The sequence below is a fragment of the Bactrocera tryoni genome, chromosome 3, assembly GCF_016617805.1.
Source record: "Bactrocera tryoni isolate S06 chromosome 3, CSIRO_BtryS06_freeze2, whole genome shotgun sequence".
Classification (NCBI taxonomy): Eukaryota; Metazoa; Arthropoda; class Insecta; order Diptera; family Tephritidae; genus Bactrocera; species Bactrocera tryoni.
The window spans coordinates 42,711,083-42,731,133 of record NC_052501.1 but is presented as its reverse complement, the minus strand read 5'-3'; the positions used below and the strand labels follow the sequence as shown (position 1 = coordinate 42,731,133).

At 35.2% G+C, this 20,051-nt stretch overlaps 1 protein-coding gene across 4 annotated transcripts in view; it reads left to right on the top strand.

The window, feature by feature from the left end:
- LOC120770239 (DENN domain-containing protein 1A) overlaps positions 1-20,051 on the top strand; it is a 42,210-nt gene that overhangs the window by 16,518 nt on the left and 5,641 nt on the right. Inside the window, exons 6-10 of one of the 4 annotated variants that reach the window (XM_040097533.1) lie at positions 203-661; positions 7,296-7,304; positions 12,483-12,515; positions 12,813-13,385; positions 18,206-19,192. In XM_040097533.1, coding sequence (XP_039953467.1) covers positions 203-661; positions 7,296-7,304; positions 12,483-12,515; positions 12,813-13,385; positions 18,206-19,192 — 2,061 coding nt within the window. The remainder of the gene's footprint in view (positions 1-202; positions 662-7,295; positions 7,305-12,482; positions 12,516-12,812; positions 13,386-18,205; positions 19,193-20,051) is intronic. The other 3 variants (XM_040097534.1, XM_040097536.1, XM_040097535.1) reach the window with 3 other exon arrangements.

Genomic DNA, 20,051 nt, shown 5'->3' with positions numbered 1-20,051 from the left:
GTGGATGATATATTATATTGTTTAATTTGTACAAAGAAATTCAAACTTTCATGTTTTTCCTTTTCAACCGAAAAGTCTGCCATTCATAACCGACCCTAGGCCATCAGGTTCTCAGAACAAAGTTACTATTTTTATTTTTTTAGCATCATTTTTAATTCTACAATGAATTTGTTATTATTTCTAATACCTTTTCTACCGCCAGATGACAACCGATGAACTTGGCGAGGTTGTGATACTTAACTGTGATACGAAAGTGTTTCAAAGCCCCTTCGACGACGTACGCGAAATGCCAGCGGATATTGTGTCACAAATGAAGAAACAGCTCAGCCATTCGAACGAGCATATTGGCGATCGTGTTTCGAAAATTTTCCTCGGCGTACTTGTGCAACTGATAAGCGGCTATCGCGATGCTGTGGAATTTCGTGAAACGGGCAAGACCTTCAACCGCGATAAATTTATCGAATCTCGCCCGAAACACTTGCGTCCGTTTCTAGCGAAAATGATGGAGCTGCAAATATTTCAGCAATTCATTGACGAACGCCTGCAAATGCTCAACACCGGTTTGGGTTATTCGGATGAATTCGAATTGGAGACGGCGCGTTATGCCGAAAAAATGAAGAAGAAACGACATTACGAATTTCTAAACAATGTCAAGGAAAAGGTGAGCGAAACTCGAATACCACCTCAATAGAATTGGTTTAGTTTAGTGTATTTTTTCCAAATTCTACGCTTGTCAGTAGGAATTCGTATACAAAGATAAATATTTTATTGCTTGTCGCTTGAAATATGGTGCGGGTGGGTAAAAGAAACCGAAGTGTGCTATCAATTAAATGCTGCAAATGCTTATTGCTGCTTCTAGCTGTAGGTTGGTCTAGCATTTCGTTACAGCTATGCATTTCGCCATTTCGTATGTGTCGAAGTTATTTGTAGTGATTATGGCAAAAGCTTTTATCATGGGATGTCTTGTTGTTCATTCATACACACATACATATAAACAAAGAGTCTCTTCTTCATTTACAACTTTGTTGTGTGTGAGTTTATTTTATTTAACGCCACACATAAAATGTAATCTGCATGTTTTTATCTGGAAACTGGATTAATGCGGATTATTTAAAACATATTTACACTAAATATAATGTCATTATTATTATATTTTATATACAAATTAATTATAAGTGAGAAAGTTACATACATATATGTGACCTGGTCTACGGAAAGGGGGCTTAGGTGTCAAAAAATCAATTTTCACTTTTTAGTTGATTCGGATGGAAGATGAGGTGCTTTTTCACGTGATAGAATCCAAAAAGTCATAACTTGTTTGAAAGTTCCCTAAAAATGTTGAGAAAGAAGAGTAAAAATACGAAAAAATATAATGCTGCGCGGTATTAGAGTAAACGTCACTTCTTCAGTGTTACTTTTTTAAATGTTCCACACAAGCAACTTACACGATGAACTATAATAATATTCCGACCTAAAACAACACTTACTGGACGTCCTTGAAGCCTCTGGAACAATTAATGAGATAACGAGAAACTGACGAAACGAGTTGTTTATTTTTAACAGCTGTTTCCCAGAAAACTAGTTTTCGCACGTTAGCTCCCTTTTCGTAAACCAGGTCACATATATATTTATAGTATGTAAATATCATCGGCGGACTGTTACAAATATTTAGTATCGCTTGGCCTATTTTGAGTCAATAGAAGCATGCCAACGTTTAATTAAATTTTTTATATACTTGTTATAAGCCTCGGTAGGAATGGCTTTCAGATTTTCTGGTTTCGGCTCATTTTTGGAGCGCCATTCGCTGGTTTGTTAAACAGTTTTGACGTCATATTTACTTATATAAAGGCACGCCTCGTCACCAGTAATGATGAGTTCGATATTCGATGTACTCGACTACGGTGCCAAGCATCTCTTTTGCGTCCTCTAGTCGATGTCGTTTTTGCAAAAGATTCAGGCCTTTTGCTGTCATTGACTTGTTTCATAACCCAAACATGAGCCGAAATGTGCTGAGTCGATCCATTAGAGATACTGAGATCCTTTGCAATCTGATGCTAACTCGACGATTTTTAATAACTCGTTCTCTAAATTTTTTCGATGTTATCGTCATTAACAGAGGTCGATAAACGACTCATATGTGGGAAGTTTTAGTGACTTCCTTCTGTGAATGCTTTGTTCAACTCAAATGCTTTTATTAGTGATAAAGTAAATTCCCCAAAACAAAACTGCAACATTTTCAAAGATTCCGTGGTCGCAGCAACTCGTTGTTAAATTTTAACAAGAATATTTTATGTTCTTGGAAATTAAAATTTATCGATTAGGTTTGGGCACGCAGTTTAAATGGACCAGTACGAGTCAAATTTGATCAGATGGTATATGAGAGAGGAAGAAGAAAAACAATCTCAATTAAGAAGTCTGACCTTTTTTATTACTCGATCTATTTATGTAAACTTGATTTTTAAATTTTTGTTTTTGAACTTATTGATCTTTTAATATAGAGTAGAATTGCAATAGTATAAATATAGTATATGTAGGTAAATAATAATTATTTATCATATAATGAAAATGAACATACATGTATACATAGGCAAATGTCAAGAACAACTATTTATTTTGAAAATTATCGTCGAAAGGAATTTTATACATCATGCCTCAGCTAATCTCTGACTCAACTATGTATGAAAAAATAGACGATAACTGCGGTGGAGAATTGTTTTCAAATTCTATATCACGCACTTGTCATAACTGATAAATAATTATTTCGGTGAAATACCTCTGTGCACGTACATGTCTGTATAACAACACCGGAAGAAATTGAATGCAGATTTTGCATGGTACAAAAAAGGGATCGCCATTTATTTTATTATTTATTTTAATTTTATTATTTAATTTTATGTTTATACCGTGAACAGTGATATGGCTCTAAGTTTTCCAAAAAGTTTGTAACACCCAGAATGAAACGTTGGAGATTCTGAGCTGAGCTGAGTCGATTTGCCTGTATATACGCAAACTAGTCCCTCAGTTTTTGAGATATCTTCTCATATTTCGGAACAGCCGATATCGGACAGCTATAACATATGGCTGCCATACAAATGGAAAGATCGGAATCAAGTACTTGTATTGAAAGTATTTTCATTTGACCAGATATTTTCATGAAATTGGGCATGGGTTGTTCTTTAAGACATCGGTGTAATATCCGAAGAAATTGTCGGACCATTATAGCATACAGCTGCCATATAAACTGACCAATCTATTTTATGTAAAGAATATTTTTTGTTTGTGAAGGGTATTAAAGGTGCAATCGAAGTTAACTTTTTCTTGTTTTTCTTTATTTCGCCCCAGACAGATAAATTTAATAATTTAATAATTTTTGGGATATGAACTATACTCGTATTGGGTTTTACCTTACCTATTTTTAATTTCACTATGGCCCCACCTAGAGAGATAATATTTCACTTTCCACACCTTGCAGTTTTAGTACTAGGGTGGTCAAAAAATTATTTTGTTTTCAAAGAAAAATTGAAAATTTTGAAAAAACGCTATTTGTTTTTCTACATAATTTCCTTTTACCGGAATACACTTGACCCAGCGATCCTCTAATTCCCCTGTCCGACAAATACGTTTTTGAAAGGCCATTACTTCGTAGTCTAATTCGACAAAATGGGTGTAGGCGGCGGAGCTGTAAACGTTGTATTGTTATGGCGGGAATTCGGCGTCAAATCAGCTCAATATTTCGCCATAATAGATTTCTGTGACTCCTTCTACATGTAATCGAATAATACCTTAACTATACTTAGAATCCACCGTTACGCTTGTTATGCGTCGAAAAAACGGGCATCTATCTCATGACCACTATTTAAACTTAGATTACACCTTATATTAAGTTTACCACGAAGTTTGTAACACCCAGAAGGAAACGTCGAGGACCCTATAAAATATATACATATATAAATGATCAGTATGTTGAGCTGAGTCGATTTAGCCATATCCGTCTGTCTGCTATCTGTCTGTGCATCTGTCCGTCTGTCCGTCTGTCTGTATATATGCGATCTAAACAATAAGTTTTTGAGATATCGCTCTGAAATTTTGCACACGTCCTTCTCTCCCCTAGAAACTACTCATTACTTATAACAATGGCATGGCAGCTACATACATACAAGCTGAACTATAAAATTTTTGTTTGAAAGACTTTATTATTTCACAAGATATCTTCACGAAATTGAGTATGCATCATTGTCCAAGGCAACGCTACAATATTTAAAGAAACTTTTTAGATCCGACCACTATAGCATATAGCTGCCTTACAAACTGAACAATCAAATTCAAGACCTTCTATGAAACGTTTTTCCTATATTTCTAATTTTAATTATTTAAGCTGAAAATTTATTTTCACCAAAGAGCACTTAATACTAGGTTGAAAAATTTATTACTTATACATACATACAAGGTGTGTTCCAAAGTAAACAGGACTTTTTGCATCCAGCGCCCCCTGGTGGTGCCATCTATATGTCGACTGGTGCGTTAGACGCTGCTATCTTCATCGATTGTCCAGTGAGAATTTCATGACATTTCATCGATTGGAAGTGAAGTTATTGCGTTTTAAGTGTCAGTATGTTTGTGTTATCGGTGCGAAAATGAGCTTCGAACAAAGAGCCAACATTATATTTTGTTTTAAAATTGGTAAAACATTTGAATTGATGAAACAAGTTTATGACGATGATTGCCTATCCCGTAGCAGAGTGCACGAGTGGTTTCAACGTTTTCAAAGTAATCGTGAGGACATAAATAACGATCAACATGTGGGCCAATCAAAATTCGTGATCACCGGAAATTCCAGCGAAACTGTGCGTGAATTCATCAAAAATCAGCCAAAATCATCATAGAAATTCATATAAATGGAATTGAACATCTCCAAAACATCGATTTATCGCATTTTGACCGAACATTGGGCTAACGAAAGGTGTGCACGGTTTGTTCCGCACAAATTGACTGACGAAAAAGCTGTATTAAAGCAGAAGAAGACTATTTTGAATAAAATAAATTGATTTTGCAGAAAGAACCATTTGTTTCGTTGTTTTTAAAGTCCTGTTTACTTTGGAACCCACCTTATGTAAGTATTATCAAATTATTATATAAATAAATACTTCATATATAAAATTTAATTATTACACATTTCACTTTTGTTTAAATTATAATTTAATTATTTAATTTGATAATTATCAATTGTTGTATTTTCATTAAACACATATTTAATGAAGCACATTATGTATTCTATTCAAATATATTTTATATATGAGATCTATAACTATATTCGAACGGTTTTTTTTATCAAAATTTGAACGCTTAATAATTCCCAGCCACTTTTTTTCAAATAGTAGTATTTTTTTGACCGTTCTTGCAGCATTAGACCGAGCGTTATTATCTTGATGGATTACTACCATTCTTGCTTCGTGCTTAGTCGCAAATTCGGGGTGTTTTTCGGCAATCAATCCACGCCTAAATTTAATAAGTTGTTGTTCCCCATTAATGATTTCACCCGGTTTTAGAAGCTCATAACCCAACACGTCCTTCTGATCCAACCAAATACAGAGCATTACCTTGGCGTTATGGATATTCAGCTTTGATTTGGGTGTATTGCCAGATTTCACATTCGATTTTTTGCGTTTAGGGTTGTTGTAATGGATCCATTTTTCATCGCCAATCACAATCCGATGCAAAAACGACTTATTTCTCTTGACTTCAATTCAAATTTCTTTGCTTTAGAATGTATTCGGCTGCTTTTAAATGTGTTGTAATGGCTGCCTAAGTGACTCCTAATGACATTGCGAGCCTTTACTCTGTTTGGCTTTAACGAGTGAAGCTTGCAGCTTCCAAATTTCTTTTAACGCCAAAACATTCTCTTCGTCTTCTAAGTTAAAATCACTACTTTTCAATCGTGTAAACATCTTTTGGTCCATTCACTTAGCTAGATTACGTTCACTACCAACTTTCAACAAAATAAGTTGACTTTCGACAGACGTTTTCTTCATATTAAAATAATAAAGAAGAATTCCTCGCAAAAATACTTAAAAAGACGCTTTCTCGTGCATATTCGAAATAATGGTCAACTAATCAAGTTACACCATCTCTCAATAAATCGCAAGAATATAGTTATAGGCCGAATTATATTATTAAATTTCTCGAAATTGTTATTTACATCCATTTACCAGGGTTGGAAATATGCATTATGAAATAGTTTAATTAAGACTTGAATTATTATTTTTGTTTTTTATACCCTGAACAGGGTATATTAAGTTTGTCACGAAGTTTGTAACACCCAGAAGGAAACGTCGGAGACCCTATAAAGTATATATATAAATGATCAGTATGTTGAGCAGAGTCGATTTAGCCATATCCGTCTGTCTGCTGTCTGTCTGTCCGTCTGTCTGTATATATACGAACTAGTCCCTCAGTTTTTAAGATTAAGATTTAAGAGATTTGAAATTTTGCAAACGTCATTTCCTCTTCAAGAAGCTGCTCATTTGTCGGAACTGCCGATATCGGACCACTATAACATATAACTGCCATACAAACTGAACGATCGGAATCAAGGGCTTGTATGGAAAACTTTCACATTTGACAAGATATATTCACCAAATTTGGTATAGATTATTTTCTAAGGCAATAATGTGATCTCTGAAGAAATTGTTCAGATCAGCTCACTATAGCATATAGCTGCCATACCAACCGAACGATCGGAATCAAGTTCTTGTATGGAAAACTTTCGCATTTGACGTGGTATCTTCACGAAATTTGGCATAGATTACTGCTTAAGTTAACAATATAATATCCGAAAAAACTGTTCAGATCGTATTACTATAGTATATAGCTTCCATACAAACTGAACACATAGTTACTAACATAAATGCACCTGTGAAGGGTATTTAGCTTCGGTGCAACCGAAGTTAACGTTTTTTCTTGTTTTTTTTTTTGTATTCTTAAAAATCTAAAAAAAAAATTGGAAACAAAATTTTTTTGGTTTTTTAATTTTTTATTCCAAATCCGGGTTTAAAAATAAAAATTAATAATAATCGTAGATGTTGAAATTTAAAATTAAAAAAATTGATAATTTATCAATTTTTAATCCCAAAATCGAGATTAAAAAGTGAAAATCCAAAATTTTTGCATTTCCATACATTTTGAGACAATTGTAGGTAGAAAAATATCTTTTATGTTGTTTGTCTAATTAAGAACTATTTTTCTTTTATATATTATATACTATTTTTTCTTAAAATTTATTTAATCTATTTTTACAGTACAATGCGGTATGTCAGAAGTTTTCGCAAACAAATAATCTCCCTACCCATTAAAATACAAAAAGCAAAAAAAAGAAAAGAAAAAAATCCAAAAACAAATATTATGATTGAAAGAAAAGTTCCTCGTCACTCAGTACAGCTATAAATGCAAATACAATCTCTATACACTCACTTCTAAAAGTTCGTAAATTTTCCTTTTTATATAAAACTTTTTTCATTTGTTTCTTAACAAAATAGTTTAGCGAAATTTTGTGTTTATCATATTTTTGTTTTATTTTTAGCTTAACTAAAAAATGTGGATTTTTTTTGTAGTTATTATTTAAAAATAATTTTATTTTTCTTTAATATTTTTTCAATAATGTTTTTTAATATTTTTTTATTAACAGAATTTTTAATAATAATTTATTAACCTTTCATTTTTAATAATATTTATTAATTTCATAACTTTTTTAATAATATTTTAATTTTGTTAATATATAGTTTGTGTATTTCTAGTAAGAGCACCATTAGTTAGAGTATTACATGCTTAGAAAGCACTGCATTTAACGCAATAAAAAAACCGTAAAACGAAGGCGTAAAAAATGTGATAAAGTCTTATTTCTAGCACTTAACTGAACACGTTAACTGCCAAGCACTGATAAAGATAAATACCCCACAATTCGTTGTAGTTATGTATTATATATACTGACATACATACATACATACATTCATATTTATGTATTATATGCTTGGTATTTTATGATTTTTCACTTCCTCAGATTTCCTCATTATTTGCACACACTAATGCAGTGACACAAATTAAAATGATAATTTTTTAAGGCAACGCTTTAAAGATGGCAAAGAAGAAATACATTTGATCGGAGTGATTCTAGTAGAAATCGGGTACATCGCGAAAGGTCGGGCGATTTGTAGTGACAACAACATACAAGGTCTGTTGCAAAAGAAACAAGACTGTTAAAAAAACAACAAAAAATTAATATTTTTCAGAAGTTATACTTTTTTATTCAAAGTAGTTTCCTTGTGCTTCGATACAGCGTTTAGCCCGGTCAATTAGCATTTCAAATGAGTGTTTAAGGTCATTTTTCGGAATGCTCTTGAGAATATCGGTCGTCGCCTTTTGGATAGCTTAAATGTCCTGAAACCAGTGACCTTTCATGGGCAAATGAAGTTTTCCAAATAGGTAAAAATCACAGGGTGCCAGATCAGGTGAGTAGGGTGAGTGATTAATGGTTAATATGGAGGTTTTTGTCAAAAAATCAGTGACAAGCGTCGACCGATGACACGGCGCATTATCGTGCAACAGGCGCCAGGACCATGCCTCACGGTATTGTGGTCGAGCACGACGAATGCGTGACAAAAGACGCTTCATAACACCAAGATAAACACAGCATTATCCGTTTGGCTAGGTGGGACGAACTCTCGGTGTACAATACCATCGGAATCGTAAAAACAAATCAGCATTGTCTTTATTTTTGACTTCTGAAGACGACCGACTTCTGATCCTCACAGAGGTCCTCACGACCTTCTTGGAATCGCTTAAACCACTCATGCACATTACTACGAGATAGGCACTAATCGCCATAAACTTTTTTCATCATTTGAAATGTTTGAGTAAACGTTTTCCTAAGATTAAAACAAAATTTAATATTTGCTCTTTGTTCAAAATGCATTTTACGACCGATGACCAAAAGCTGCTGTCACTTTTTGATCGATAACATCGATTGTAGTTATCCAATTGTCTTAAAACTTTTACGAAATGTCAACAAGAGATCAAACTTTTTATTTCATATACCCACCAATAGGTGGCGTCACTAAAAACAATTATATTTAAAAAGTTCTGTTTCTTTTGCGACTGACCTTGTAATTCATTATTTTCATTTGACAGACATAGCTCGCTCATGACTCATTGAGCTCCGCTTAAATTGTTGCAAAAATATTATATGTATGACATGCCATAATGTGGGTTATATATTTATAATATATAAAGGGTCGCAGAGTATGTTTTTGAAAAAAAAAAAATGAAAAAAATTAGTCGGAAAGAAATTGTAATTGATATCAAAAATTTTTTGTTATGAGGCTGGGAGAGTTAACTGCGAATTTCTCCGATATCAGTTTTGTACTAATTGGAGATTTCATTAGAACGCCAAGAAATAGCAAATATAAGTTAGATTTCGGATGAAAAAATTCTTAAATGGACCTTTCACATCCGGTTATATGTAAATCAGTGCCCATTCCGCCTCGAAGACCCAACTGTCACCAGAACGGCAATTTCTCCTTTTCGCTTTAGGGTAATTAGAACAAGAAAAGAAAACACTGCACATGAAGTTAAGTTTTGCTTTGAAATTTTATTCTGAGGATAAAGAGAAGTACTTCGTATATATCCCTTTAAGCCAAAATAAATACGTATTGTAACTTATTAAAAAAAAATAAAAAACAGACTTGTCCTGTAAGGAATTGCCAGCAATGTCAGCTGTTCGACTTTTTTAACTGTGAAACAGATGAACTAGCCAAACCAGCACGTGATGATTCAGAGAGGAGAAAATAGAGTGAGGGAGTGCAAATTTCAGTCCCGCTGGCCTACCATTCTACCTACCACCCTAATAGAAAATTTGGCCACAAAGTGGCGGCTACTGGACTAATCTTAGGAATCACCTTTTTATGAGGGTCTCAACAGGCGAAGTTGGTTCCACAAATTCGTTTTTTCCAAAAACAAAATAAGAAACGGGATCTTATTACGCATAAGACTCGCTGGTAGAGTACGTATGATCTTTCGAAATAATTTCACCGATTCTTCCGATATTCCAACGATGCCATTAAGACCTCTTACTGTTAATCGTCGATTCTCAAGCACCAATTCCTTTATTTTACTAACGTGTTGATCATCAGTTGATCTTGATAGCTTTCCTGGACGTGGTTCATCATCAACGCGTTCTCGACCTTCTTTTAATAATTTGCACCTATCAAAAACACTTTCTCGGGGCAAACAATTATCACCGAAGGCTGTGTGTTTCTGTGAAGTTAAAGTAAACATTTCAAGCAATTAGTCACCGACCATCGTCGCCCGATTTGTAAAATGCAGTTTCGAGAAAATATTTTTTTTTTGGCTAACAGCTTTGTGGGAATACTAAGTAACTTCAGACAATTTTTTTTTGAGCGGGATATTATTTTGCTTGCCGCTTAAGAATAAAATCTAATATGTACTTGAATGTGAAAGTGATTTCCTCACAATTTTGATGTTTGTATGGGAATAATTGTTACAGTTTGATTGGTTGATAGAAGCAAAAAAAGTAGCTTTATCACATAAATGAAATCGGCATTCCTACCACCCTAATGCGATTTCGTAAGCAAATTTCTACCACACTACTTATTGTTAGTGCTATTTTAACATTCAACAATTTGTTAAAATGGATAGGAACCGCTAAAAATGGCTGTAAACGCTGTTTGCTCTAAGGGGTTACAAGGGTTTCTTCCGTTAAAAAAACATTCTTTTTTCAACAATTTTTTCTCATATAAATAATGAAATGTTTTATTAAAATTTTTTATTGTTACAAACCTACACTATTAAAAAGAAATTCTGACATTTTTGGAAAAAAATATTTTAAACTCGGCCATTGCGACGCCATTTCCGGTGACCTCACCCCTAAAAAGGCGTGCCCGCGTTGGCAGGATAACTCCTTACAGGATCATCTAAAGTGAAGGAACACGTGTTTTAGTTAAAACCTTAACTTAGAACTTGGACGAAAGAAGAATAAACTGAAAATTGGGTTTTTGGCCGACATTTTTACAAAAAAAATGAAAATTTCGCGAATTTTTTCTCCAATCGAAAAAAATTCTTCGTCCAAGTCTTTAAGAATTGTATCTCAAAGACCTGTGTAAAATTTCATGAAGATCTGATGAGTAGTTTTCGAGAAATCTTGCCAACCGACTTCGAAAACGCAGTTTCGAGAAAAACGCGTTTAAAGACAGCGCACTTAGCCTAGCTAGCCTCGAGCGCATAAGTTCTCAAGTCTGTATCTCCGAAACTATTACTCGGATCAACTTGAAAATTTAGGACAATATTCTCGAAGTGTTGTAGAATTTAACAAGACAATAAAAATATAAAAATGAAAAATTTTTTGAAACCCGTAAACCCATCTAACCCCTTAAAAATGGGAATGGCGCATAAAAATGGGCATACAAGTATACACTCTTGGTTCTTTAAATCTGGTATTTGTAGTATAACAAAATATTCGTAATAAATATTTTTTTAAATTCATATAACCAAGTTTTTAGTAAATAATTGGTATTGATGATTAAAACTTGTATTTGTATTTTAGAATATTTAGTAGTAAATTAAAAATTAACCCATATATGGCCCTGACCTTCGAAAGCGTGATTATAAGCATAATAATTACACAAAACACATTTTTTAATGGGATATGGCTTGTAATGACTTCAATAATGCGCAAAAAGAAATAATTTTCATAAATAAAACAATAGCACTAAAAAAATAGATACATTTTCAACCGAATTTTTTTTTCAAGTATCCATAATAATACTAGCTATTTATACCGATAGCATCAACATCCATTAACATGACACACATTCATTGATACAGATACACTCATGCCTACACTCATACATACATACATATATGTGCTCTCCAAGTATATACAATTCATCTACATCATTTGCAGCTAAAACTTAAATCCGCTTTGAAAAAAAAGCCTGTATATACATACATACATACAATCAAACCAATACACGCAAACATAGTTCTACTAGCAGTAACATTACTTGTCTATCTCTTTTCTTTTTTCGTATTTTTCATATTAAAATCGTCGATTATTTTGAACGCGCATTTCCCCCAAACAAATTTACTATCATAATCAAAATCGCAAAAATCAAATTTTTAAACTGTTTATCGCTACCACACGCCAATCATCAACCGCTACTGCCACTGCCAATGCTCTACCACACGACTACTCGCTGTCACAACACTCTGACGACGACTGGCGATACGTTGCTGCGCTTCGACGTTCATTTCTGCATTCAATTAAATAATAAAAAAATAAAATATAAAATGCATTTGTTTTGAATAATGCTTATTGCAAATTCCTTTTTTAAACAACAACACTATTAACGCATTGTGAAAATTTCTTTCGGCTTGTTTCCTCACCGTATGCGCATCTTTACGTTGAAACGCAGACAAATCCAGCCGTAAAGTCTGCTGTCAAATCGGTGAGTGGCATATATATGTACAAGTAACTAGTTAACTAATTAATTTACTTTAATTGATGTACTTTATATACTAGTGTTTACTGTATTGTATTTACAAATTAACATTTGCTATTCGTTATGTTCATTTTTGTTTGTTTTGTTGTAACTAAAATTCCGTAAACGCTAATATTGCTTACCTTACGCCCGAAAGTATGCTTATAACATAACCGTAGACTGTATTACTTAACCTCCATCGCTCTAATAATGGCTAATTGATCACACCACAACTCTTTCTCGCCCTTTTACTTTTCTGCGCAGGTCAAGGAGGGCTCACGCGGCGTCAAGAGCGCCTACAAAGACTTTAAATCGAAATTACGCGACATCACACCACCGAACAGCTCGCAGACACACTTTCGTTCGCATCTCACATCGAATTCGCAGCACGATCGCATTGACGGTAATAGCATCGGCGGCGGCAGCAGCAGCGGCAGCGCGTTTGGTGTAGGCTTCGGTTACGGCAAAACCAAATCCATTGGTGGGCATCACTCGGCACCGAGTTCGCCGATCTTCAGCAATAAGCGTACAACTGCCGCCAGTGTGACGGGTGGCAATCAAGCGACGGCAGCCTCGTTTCAATACGCCTGTCCGGAGGATTTGAATGGCTCCAGTCAGTTTGTGCGACGTGCCCCGCCTCTGGCGATGTCCAGCTCGAGTGCGCACATACAGTCGAACGGTTTTGCGGGCGTTACGCATGGCACTGCTCATCTTGCTGCTCATTTGGCTCCGTCTCCTACTATTAGCCCGGCAAGCTCGCTCTGTTCGTCGGAGATGAACTTGTCGCAAGAACTGCAAAATCATCCGTTGTTTAAGCCACCACTCGTGGATCGTAGCGTGAGTAGTTGCTTCAAGAATATTGCCATTGTTAATCAATGTTTTTCGTTTATTTACTGCAAATAATTAATTGTTGCATTTGTGAGTGTCGATTCTATGATGTTAGTGTTGTACGTGTTTGTTTTGACGTTTATGTATGCGTGTGTGTGCGAGTGTCGGGCAGGTGGTGTCAAAATATTTAGTTCTTTCAGATTAAAATACAGATCTTTTAGAAAAAAGGATTCAAATTGGGACAAGGGCTATATTGTTTTATATTGCGAGCTTTTAATAGGCACAAAATATAGCTATTAAGCACTAATTTTTTCTTCTAAGACTTTTGGTCAGGATCCCCTGAAAACCCCGAATGTACATCCAGCATGAGGACGGCTAATACGAATTACGAATACCCTCGCACTAAATTGCTTATGTTCCACATCCTATAACTTTTATGGATTGATACACAGCTTGGCATGCAAATATATAACAATATCTAGTATAAGGCTTCTACAATAAATAAACTTTGTAGATTCGATGAATCAGTTAGTTTTTGAATCCCTATTATACCTGATAGACTACTGTAGAATTTGTATTCTGACGAAACAGAGAATGAAGTTGTTTTATTTTAAGTAAAAACTCGTAATCCAAAGCACTCTACTTCATCCGCTTTTCCATAGACAAAACCATGTGACCACTTCTCACACATCTCTAAAACGGTAAAAGAAAGTAAAGAAAACTAGTATCATTATATCAGAGGTTACGAAGCAGTAGCAATATCCGATTCTCACAGTGATAATGCAAGTCGAAGTAATCTACTTCGGTATTCGATGTATTTTTTATACTCTCGCAACAAGTTGCACCTAGCATATAGCTATACAGTTGTTTGTAATACATAAAACTAATCGAGTTAGATATTAATTTATGTTTCTCTGTTCATACAAAGCTATTGGAAATACAATTGATTTATATCTCCAAGGGTCTGTGGTCAATACTATATGTACATGTCGATAAATACTTATATCCGTATATGAACATTTACCCAATTATTACATTAGTTATATAAGAAATTGAGATACTGTAGCGAAATATCCATATATCCAACACAAATTCTTTACAGAACGTGAATTTTCGTAATAAACAATTTGTAAACGCTTTAAAGGGCTGTACCAGTGCAACGCATGAAAAATTAGGCGATTTTCGTGAATTTTTTTAAGTGAAAGTACGCGATAGAATATTTGGAACTTCCTTGAACGTAATAAGGTCAGCTATATTTTAAGATTTTTCTTTTACAAAAATGTTGAAAAATAACGGAGTTATGTCTGCGGAGGTGCGAAAAAAAGTGCCCCAACTGCTGACATGATTCCGGCCGAATGAGTAGCTGAAACAAAAAAATTCAAAAAAAATTGTTCTTTTTTTTATACAAATTTGACAATTTTCAACCAATCAAAAAGATCGTAGGTCATTGTATAGTTTTAATTTGAAGTCTATCGGTCAATTTCTCGTTAAGTTATGATGTCAGCAATTTTGAAAAATGTCGTTTCGAGAAAAACGCTTTTAAAGCTTCACTCATATATGATTATACCTGCGAGCGGTCGCTCTTTAAACCGCTGTCATCAAAAAACTATTCAAGATACGACCTTGCCGATTTAACAGGATATTTTTGGGAATATAAACTATCGAAAAAAAACAAAAAAAAAATTTTTTTAAAGTGTCACACTGGTATAGCCCCTTAAATCTTAAGCCTTTCCGTGAGGACATACCAAAGAATACTGAACAAAAATAACATGACAGCTACTGAAAAAAGTACCTCTCCTTGGGTCACCCGTTATAAACTTTTGTATGCGTTTGAACCAATTGTCGAAGTACTGTGGAGGTATCTCCCAAACGCATCTACCGCCTCTTCAGGTGCCGACAACCGTTGACCACTTACTTTATTTTTTACACACGGAAGTAACAGGAAGTTATTCGGTGCCAAGTCAGGACTATACTGTGGGTGACTCATCAAAAACCTTTTTCACCTAGCACAATGTCAAACACGTGTTTTGAAGCACTGCTTTCGTATTTTTTTTTAATATTTCTCACCACCAATCTACACGCGCCGTTTTTTGAGCGATTGACAAATTATGTGGCATCCACCGTAATGAAATGTTCATGCAATGTAGAAAGTATGCTGGTCTTACTAACGCCTATAACTGTCTCAATCTCACGATAGATCTCAGGACGATCTTCTAATATCAGTTTATGCACAACATCAATAGTTTCCGTAACAACAACTGATTTTGGACGACCTTCACAAAATTCGTCTTAGAGTAATATATGACCTCGATTAGATTCACCATACTATCGATAAACACTGGTCCTTGATGGAGCTTCATCGACAAAAATTAAATTAGGTTCCTCGATGCACTGTTTCTAAGATAATATACGTCGAATGTTATAGAAAATAATCGCGCGAAAAGGTTTGAGATTCAATTCCATTTTTTAACGGAGACGAATATTTAAGTTACTGTAAACAACACAAATAGCGCTCGTATGCAAAAACGTTCTGAAGAATGTCAAAATCTAATATAAAGTTGTGAACTTCCAGATTGCAACCCTAGAGTTGGCAAATCCCGAAAATTGAAAGGCATCCTACGTGGAACCCTCAAAACAGCCTAAATTTTTTTATTATTCTGGTAGTGTATAAAGATATTTATATTTATATTAACATTTATCATTTATATTAACATTTATCATTTATATCAACATTTTGAAACAAAATGACGTTTACTGGGACAATCTGGTCGTATCACATTTTTGTAAAGGCGACGAATTTTCCAGATTTTTTTCTGAAAAACTAAACTTGTTGATCAAAAAATTTTTACACATATTATGGTATCTTTTAACTTTATTTTAAGACTTAGTATTCGTAACAATATTTATTAGGAAAGGAACTACAGCTGATCTCCGGGAGCTCCTCTCAAAAAGACGTTTTACGGTGACCACTATATCTCTGAACCGGAGCCTCTGAAATTAAAAATTTCATTAAAGTAATGTTAAATCTGATAATTAATCGAAGGAGTAAGCAAATTTTTTAACAAAACGGAGGTTTCTAAAAAGAATCGGCGTGTCGGCCTTAAATTGTTTATAAAAAAATATTTGTCGGTGAGAAAAAATCTTCGATTAATTACTAAAAAATATATTTAAGAAGCTCGTGTTAAAATTTGAGAAACGGTTTTCGAGTACTGTTGGTCACCGGTTTTTACGATGCGCCTTGTACTTCCAAGCACTCTGAAACGGCTTTTCAAATTTGCGTGTAACTTCGAGAATATTCCCGGAACGATATGAAATTGAAATTGAATATGAACGATATGAATTGTGTGTATTCTTAAATATACATACATTTAAGGGGGTATTCTGGTCAAGAAGCATGAATTTCAGTAAAAAAAAAGGCAATTAATATTTTTACTATCCATTTTTATATTAGTTATTTGTTAATTTTAGAAGAGTACAGAAAAAAATTAAAACCTAAAAAAATTAAAAAAATTCAAAAATTATGAGCTGACGAAGTGGGCTCTAAAAATTTCCACGTGACCATACCCATGATTTCAACCCTCCTAGTTACCTGAAACCAAAAAAAAAGAATATTAATCTAGAATAATGTCGCGATGGCCGGAACTACGGAAAAGAAGGGAAATTTTTTTTTCACAAAATAGCGACTGCCTGAAAAAAAAAGTTTTTTTGGATCACTTTTTCTGACTATTTCGAATTTTTAAAAATAATAAAAATTAAAATTTGGGGATGGGGCTAGTTCCAACCGTAGACAAGCCTATAAAGAAGACTCTATAAAAATTTCAAGTAAATCGGTCCAGTAGAACCTGAGAAATCGTGGGTAGTTTGGATGCCGGGTCAGAAAAATGCCTATATCTCCGAAAATAATTTGAATTTTGAAAAATCCTCTTGTACACATTTCGAAATTTACCGACCTGAACGTTTCGACAATGCAGCAAACTGCAAGAAATTAGGGAAAATATTTTATCACATTTCTGCCAACCAAATAATATTTTTTATAATTTTAGACTGGCCTAACCCCTTAAGCAAAAAAATAGCCACTCATTAATAGCCATATATGTAATATACGAGTATGTACATAGTAAATACGAGTACATATGTACATATGTATGTATGTATGTATAGAATAAAAGGAAACATAATTCAAATTCTTATGGAAGAATGTACATATAATACATACATATAACGCTTGTGTTGTTATAAACGTAACTGTAACTAGATCCCACTGAAAGCTCTCCCGCACGCCTGCCTGACGTTCCGAGTTTGAATGCAATTGTTAAATGTCTGCATTGTTGTTATGTATACACAATATACATATATAACTATATATATGTATGTAGTCTTTATATTATGTATAAATATTTGTTAAATTCAAATATATTTATTTATGTATGTGCGTTAATATGTGTGTGTGCTTTTGTAAGTTCATTGTTCTCGTTACATTGCGTTCTTATCGGTTTTGTTTTGTTCTTTTTCTTTACATTTTTTATATATTTTTATGTACTCGCATTTCTGTTGCACATGCTCTATGTTGTTGTTGTTTTGCTCATAAAATCAACCCTGCCAACAAACAAAATTAAAACGCAATCGCAACGGCAATTTACCATTAAACCACTATCGACACCACATCTCCCTACTACCACCACCACAACTACCAATATTTGTTGCTGCGCTTTGTTTTGAATAATCAATGACACCACAAATGCTCACCATCAACCAACAAATGTACAAACAAAACAAAAAAAACAAATATTTTGGCTTCCAAAAATAAAAACAAAAATACGCGTTTATAGCTTAAGCCCAGCATCAGTCTAGACTCAACCACTCACCAAACTCATCCACAGCATCACTACAATCATCAACACAACCATCATTATCAGCACAGTCAGTTAACGAGCAACAACCATCAGCATGACCACCAGCGAGCGCAAAGTCAACAACAGCAACAGCAGCAACAACAACAATATCAATACCATCAAAGGCTCACAGCCACACGCACCGGTGGTCCACCACCAGCGCGCCCACCGCCACCAGCCGCACATCTGCTGCAAACATTAAGCGCTGGCCCAACTCTGGGCACAACTGCCAACGCAACTGTATCATACTATAATCATCCGCATGTGCGACGCCAACTGACAGCGCTCACATTACATCCACATGTCGACACGAAACCACCGCCGGTGCCCCAGCCACCAGCAAAAGACGAAGAGAAGGCGCCGTTGCATGTCGCAGCAGCGGCGATGCCACAAACCGCAACGCGCACATCGACACCCAACAAAATCGTGACAACCGATTCCATATACGACAATCCACCAGACATGCAATCGCCACCCATACCCCCGCGTCGTCAAGGCACAGGCGACAATGCTGGCTCCGGCGCGGAGAGCGCCTTCATTTCGACACGCGCGACACCGGCGCTGGCGCCGTCGAGCGGTGGCATAATTACGGGTGGGAGCGGTAGTAATGCAATCGCCATGGCCGCTGCTGCCGTGCACGCGGGCTTACAACGTTTGGAGCACAATTGCTGGCAAGACTATGCGGACCGCACTTTATTGCAACACGATGCGCTGCGCCATTCTTCGTCATCGAATGCCTCCAATGCCTCGGTGTCATCGTCATCATTTGACTCAAGTGGCGGCTCATTTGTGTCGGCTGCATCGTCATCGTTCTTTCATCAGGCGCGCTCATGTGACGATGACTCAACGCGTACGACAACAACGGCGGCGACGACGGCATCGACTGAGACCACACCAGTGCCGGCGCCACGGCAGAAAAAAGAGGTACCGCGGGGCATGCCCCAGCAATCAACAAATAATTGTCCGCCTATGCTACCAACCTGCATTTGTACCGTACCTTCAAACGTATTCAAGTGTTGTAGTGTGGCCCTGCAGTGCAGTGCGAAATGCCGCTTTCAGACATTAACTGCGTTCATCTCCATCTAACTACCGGGTTTTTGGATTGCATAACATGCCATTTCCTGCCTCCCATATCCCCTCTCCACTTACCGCCATTTAAATCTACTATGCTTGTTCTTTTAATTTTATTAACATTTTGACTCCATACTCTTTTACTATATAATATGTGATCAACAATTAATTCCAATGCTTGAGTATCACTCATTTGTGTTAAAGTTCAATTTTATTGTGTTTGTTTTGAACTGCGAGAAGGTTTATTTATTTAGTGCAATATTTTTTTAGGTTATAATTAACCTACTAGTAACTAATTCCTAGATGTTATTTTTTCAAATTATTTGCGCGACTTCAAATTATATGATACATTTTCTCATACATTGTGGCAAAAGAGTACACAGAAATTGTAAATAAAGCGCAAAAAATTTATTTTGTCGCCTTCAAAGTAATCCCCACCAGATGTAATAAACTTATGCCAATGATTTCTCCAGTCCTCGAAACACTTTTTATAAGCACTTTTTGGATGGCCTTCAGCTCCTTCAGCGAATTTTGCTTTATCTCTTCGATCGATTGAAAACGGGTTCCACGAAGCGGAAATTTCAGTTTTGGGAACAAGAAAAAATCGCAAGCCAAATCTGTTGAATACGGTGGTCGATCGATGGTATTCATTGCGTTTTTGGTTTTAAATTCGACCACAATCGTATTCTTTTTGAAAAAAAATTCAGCTTTT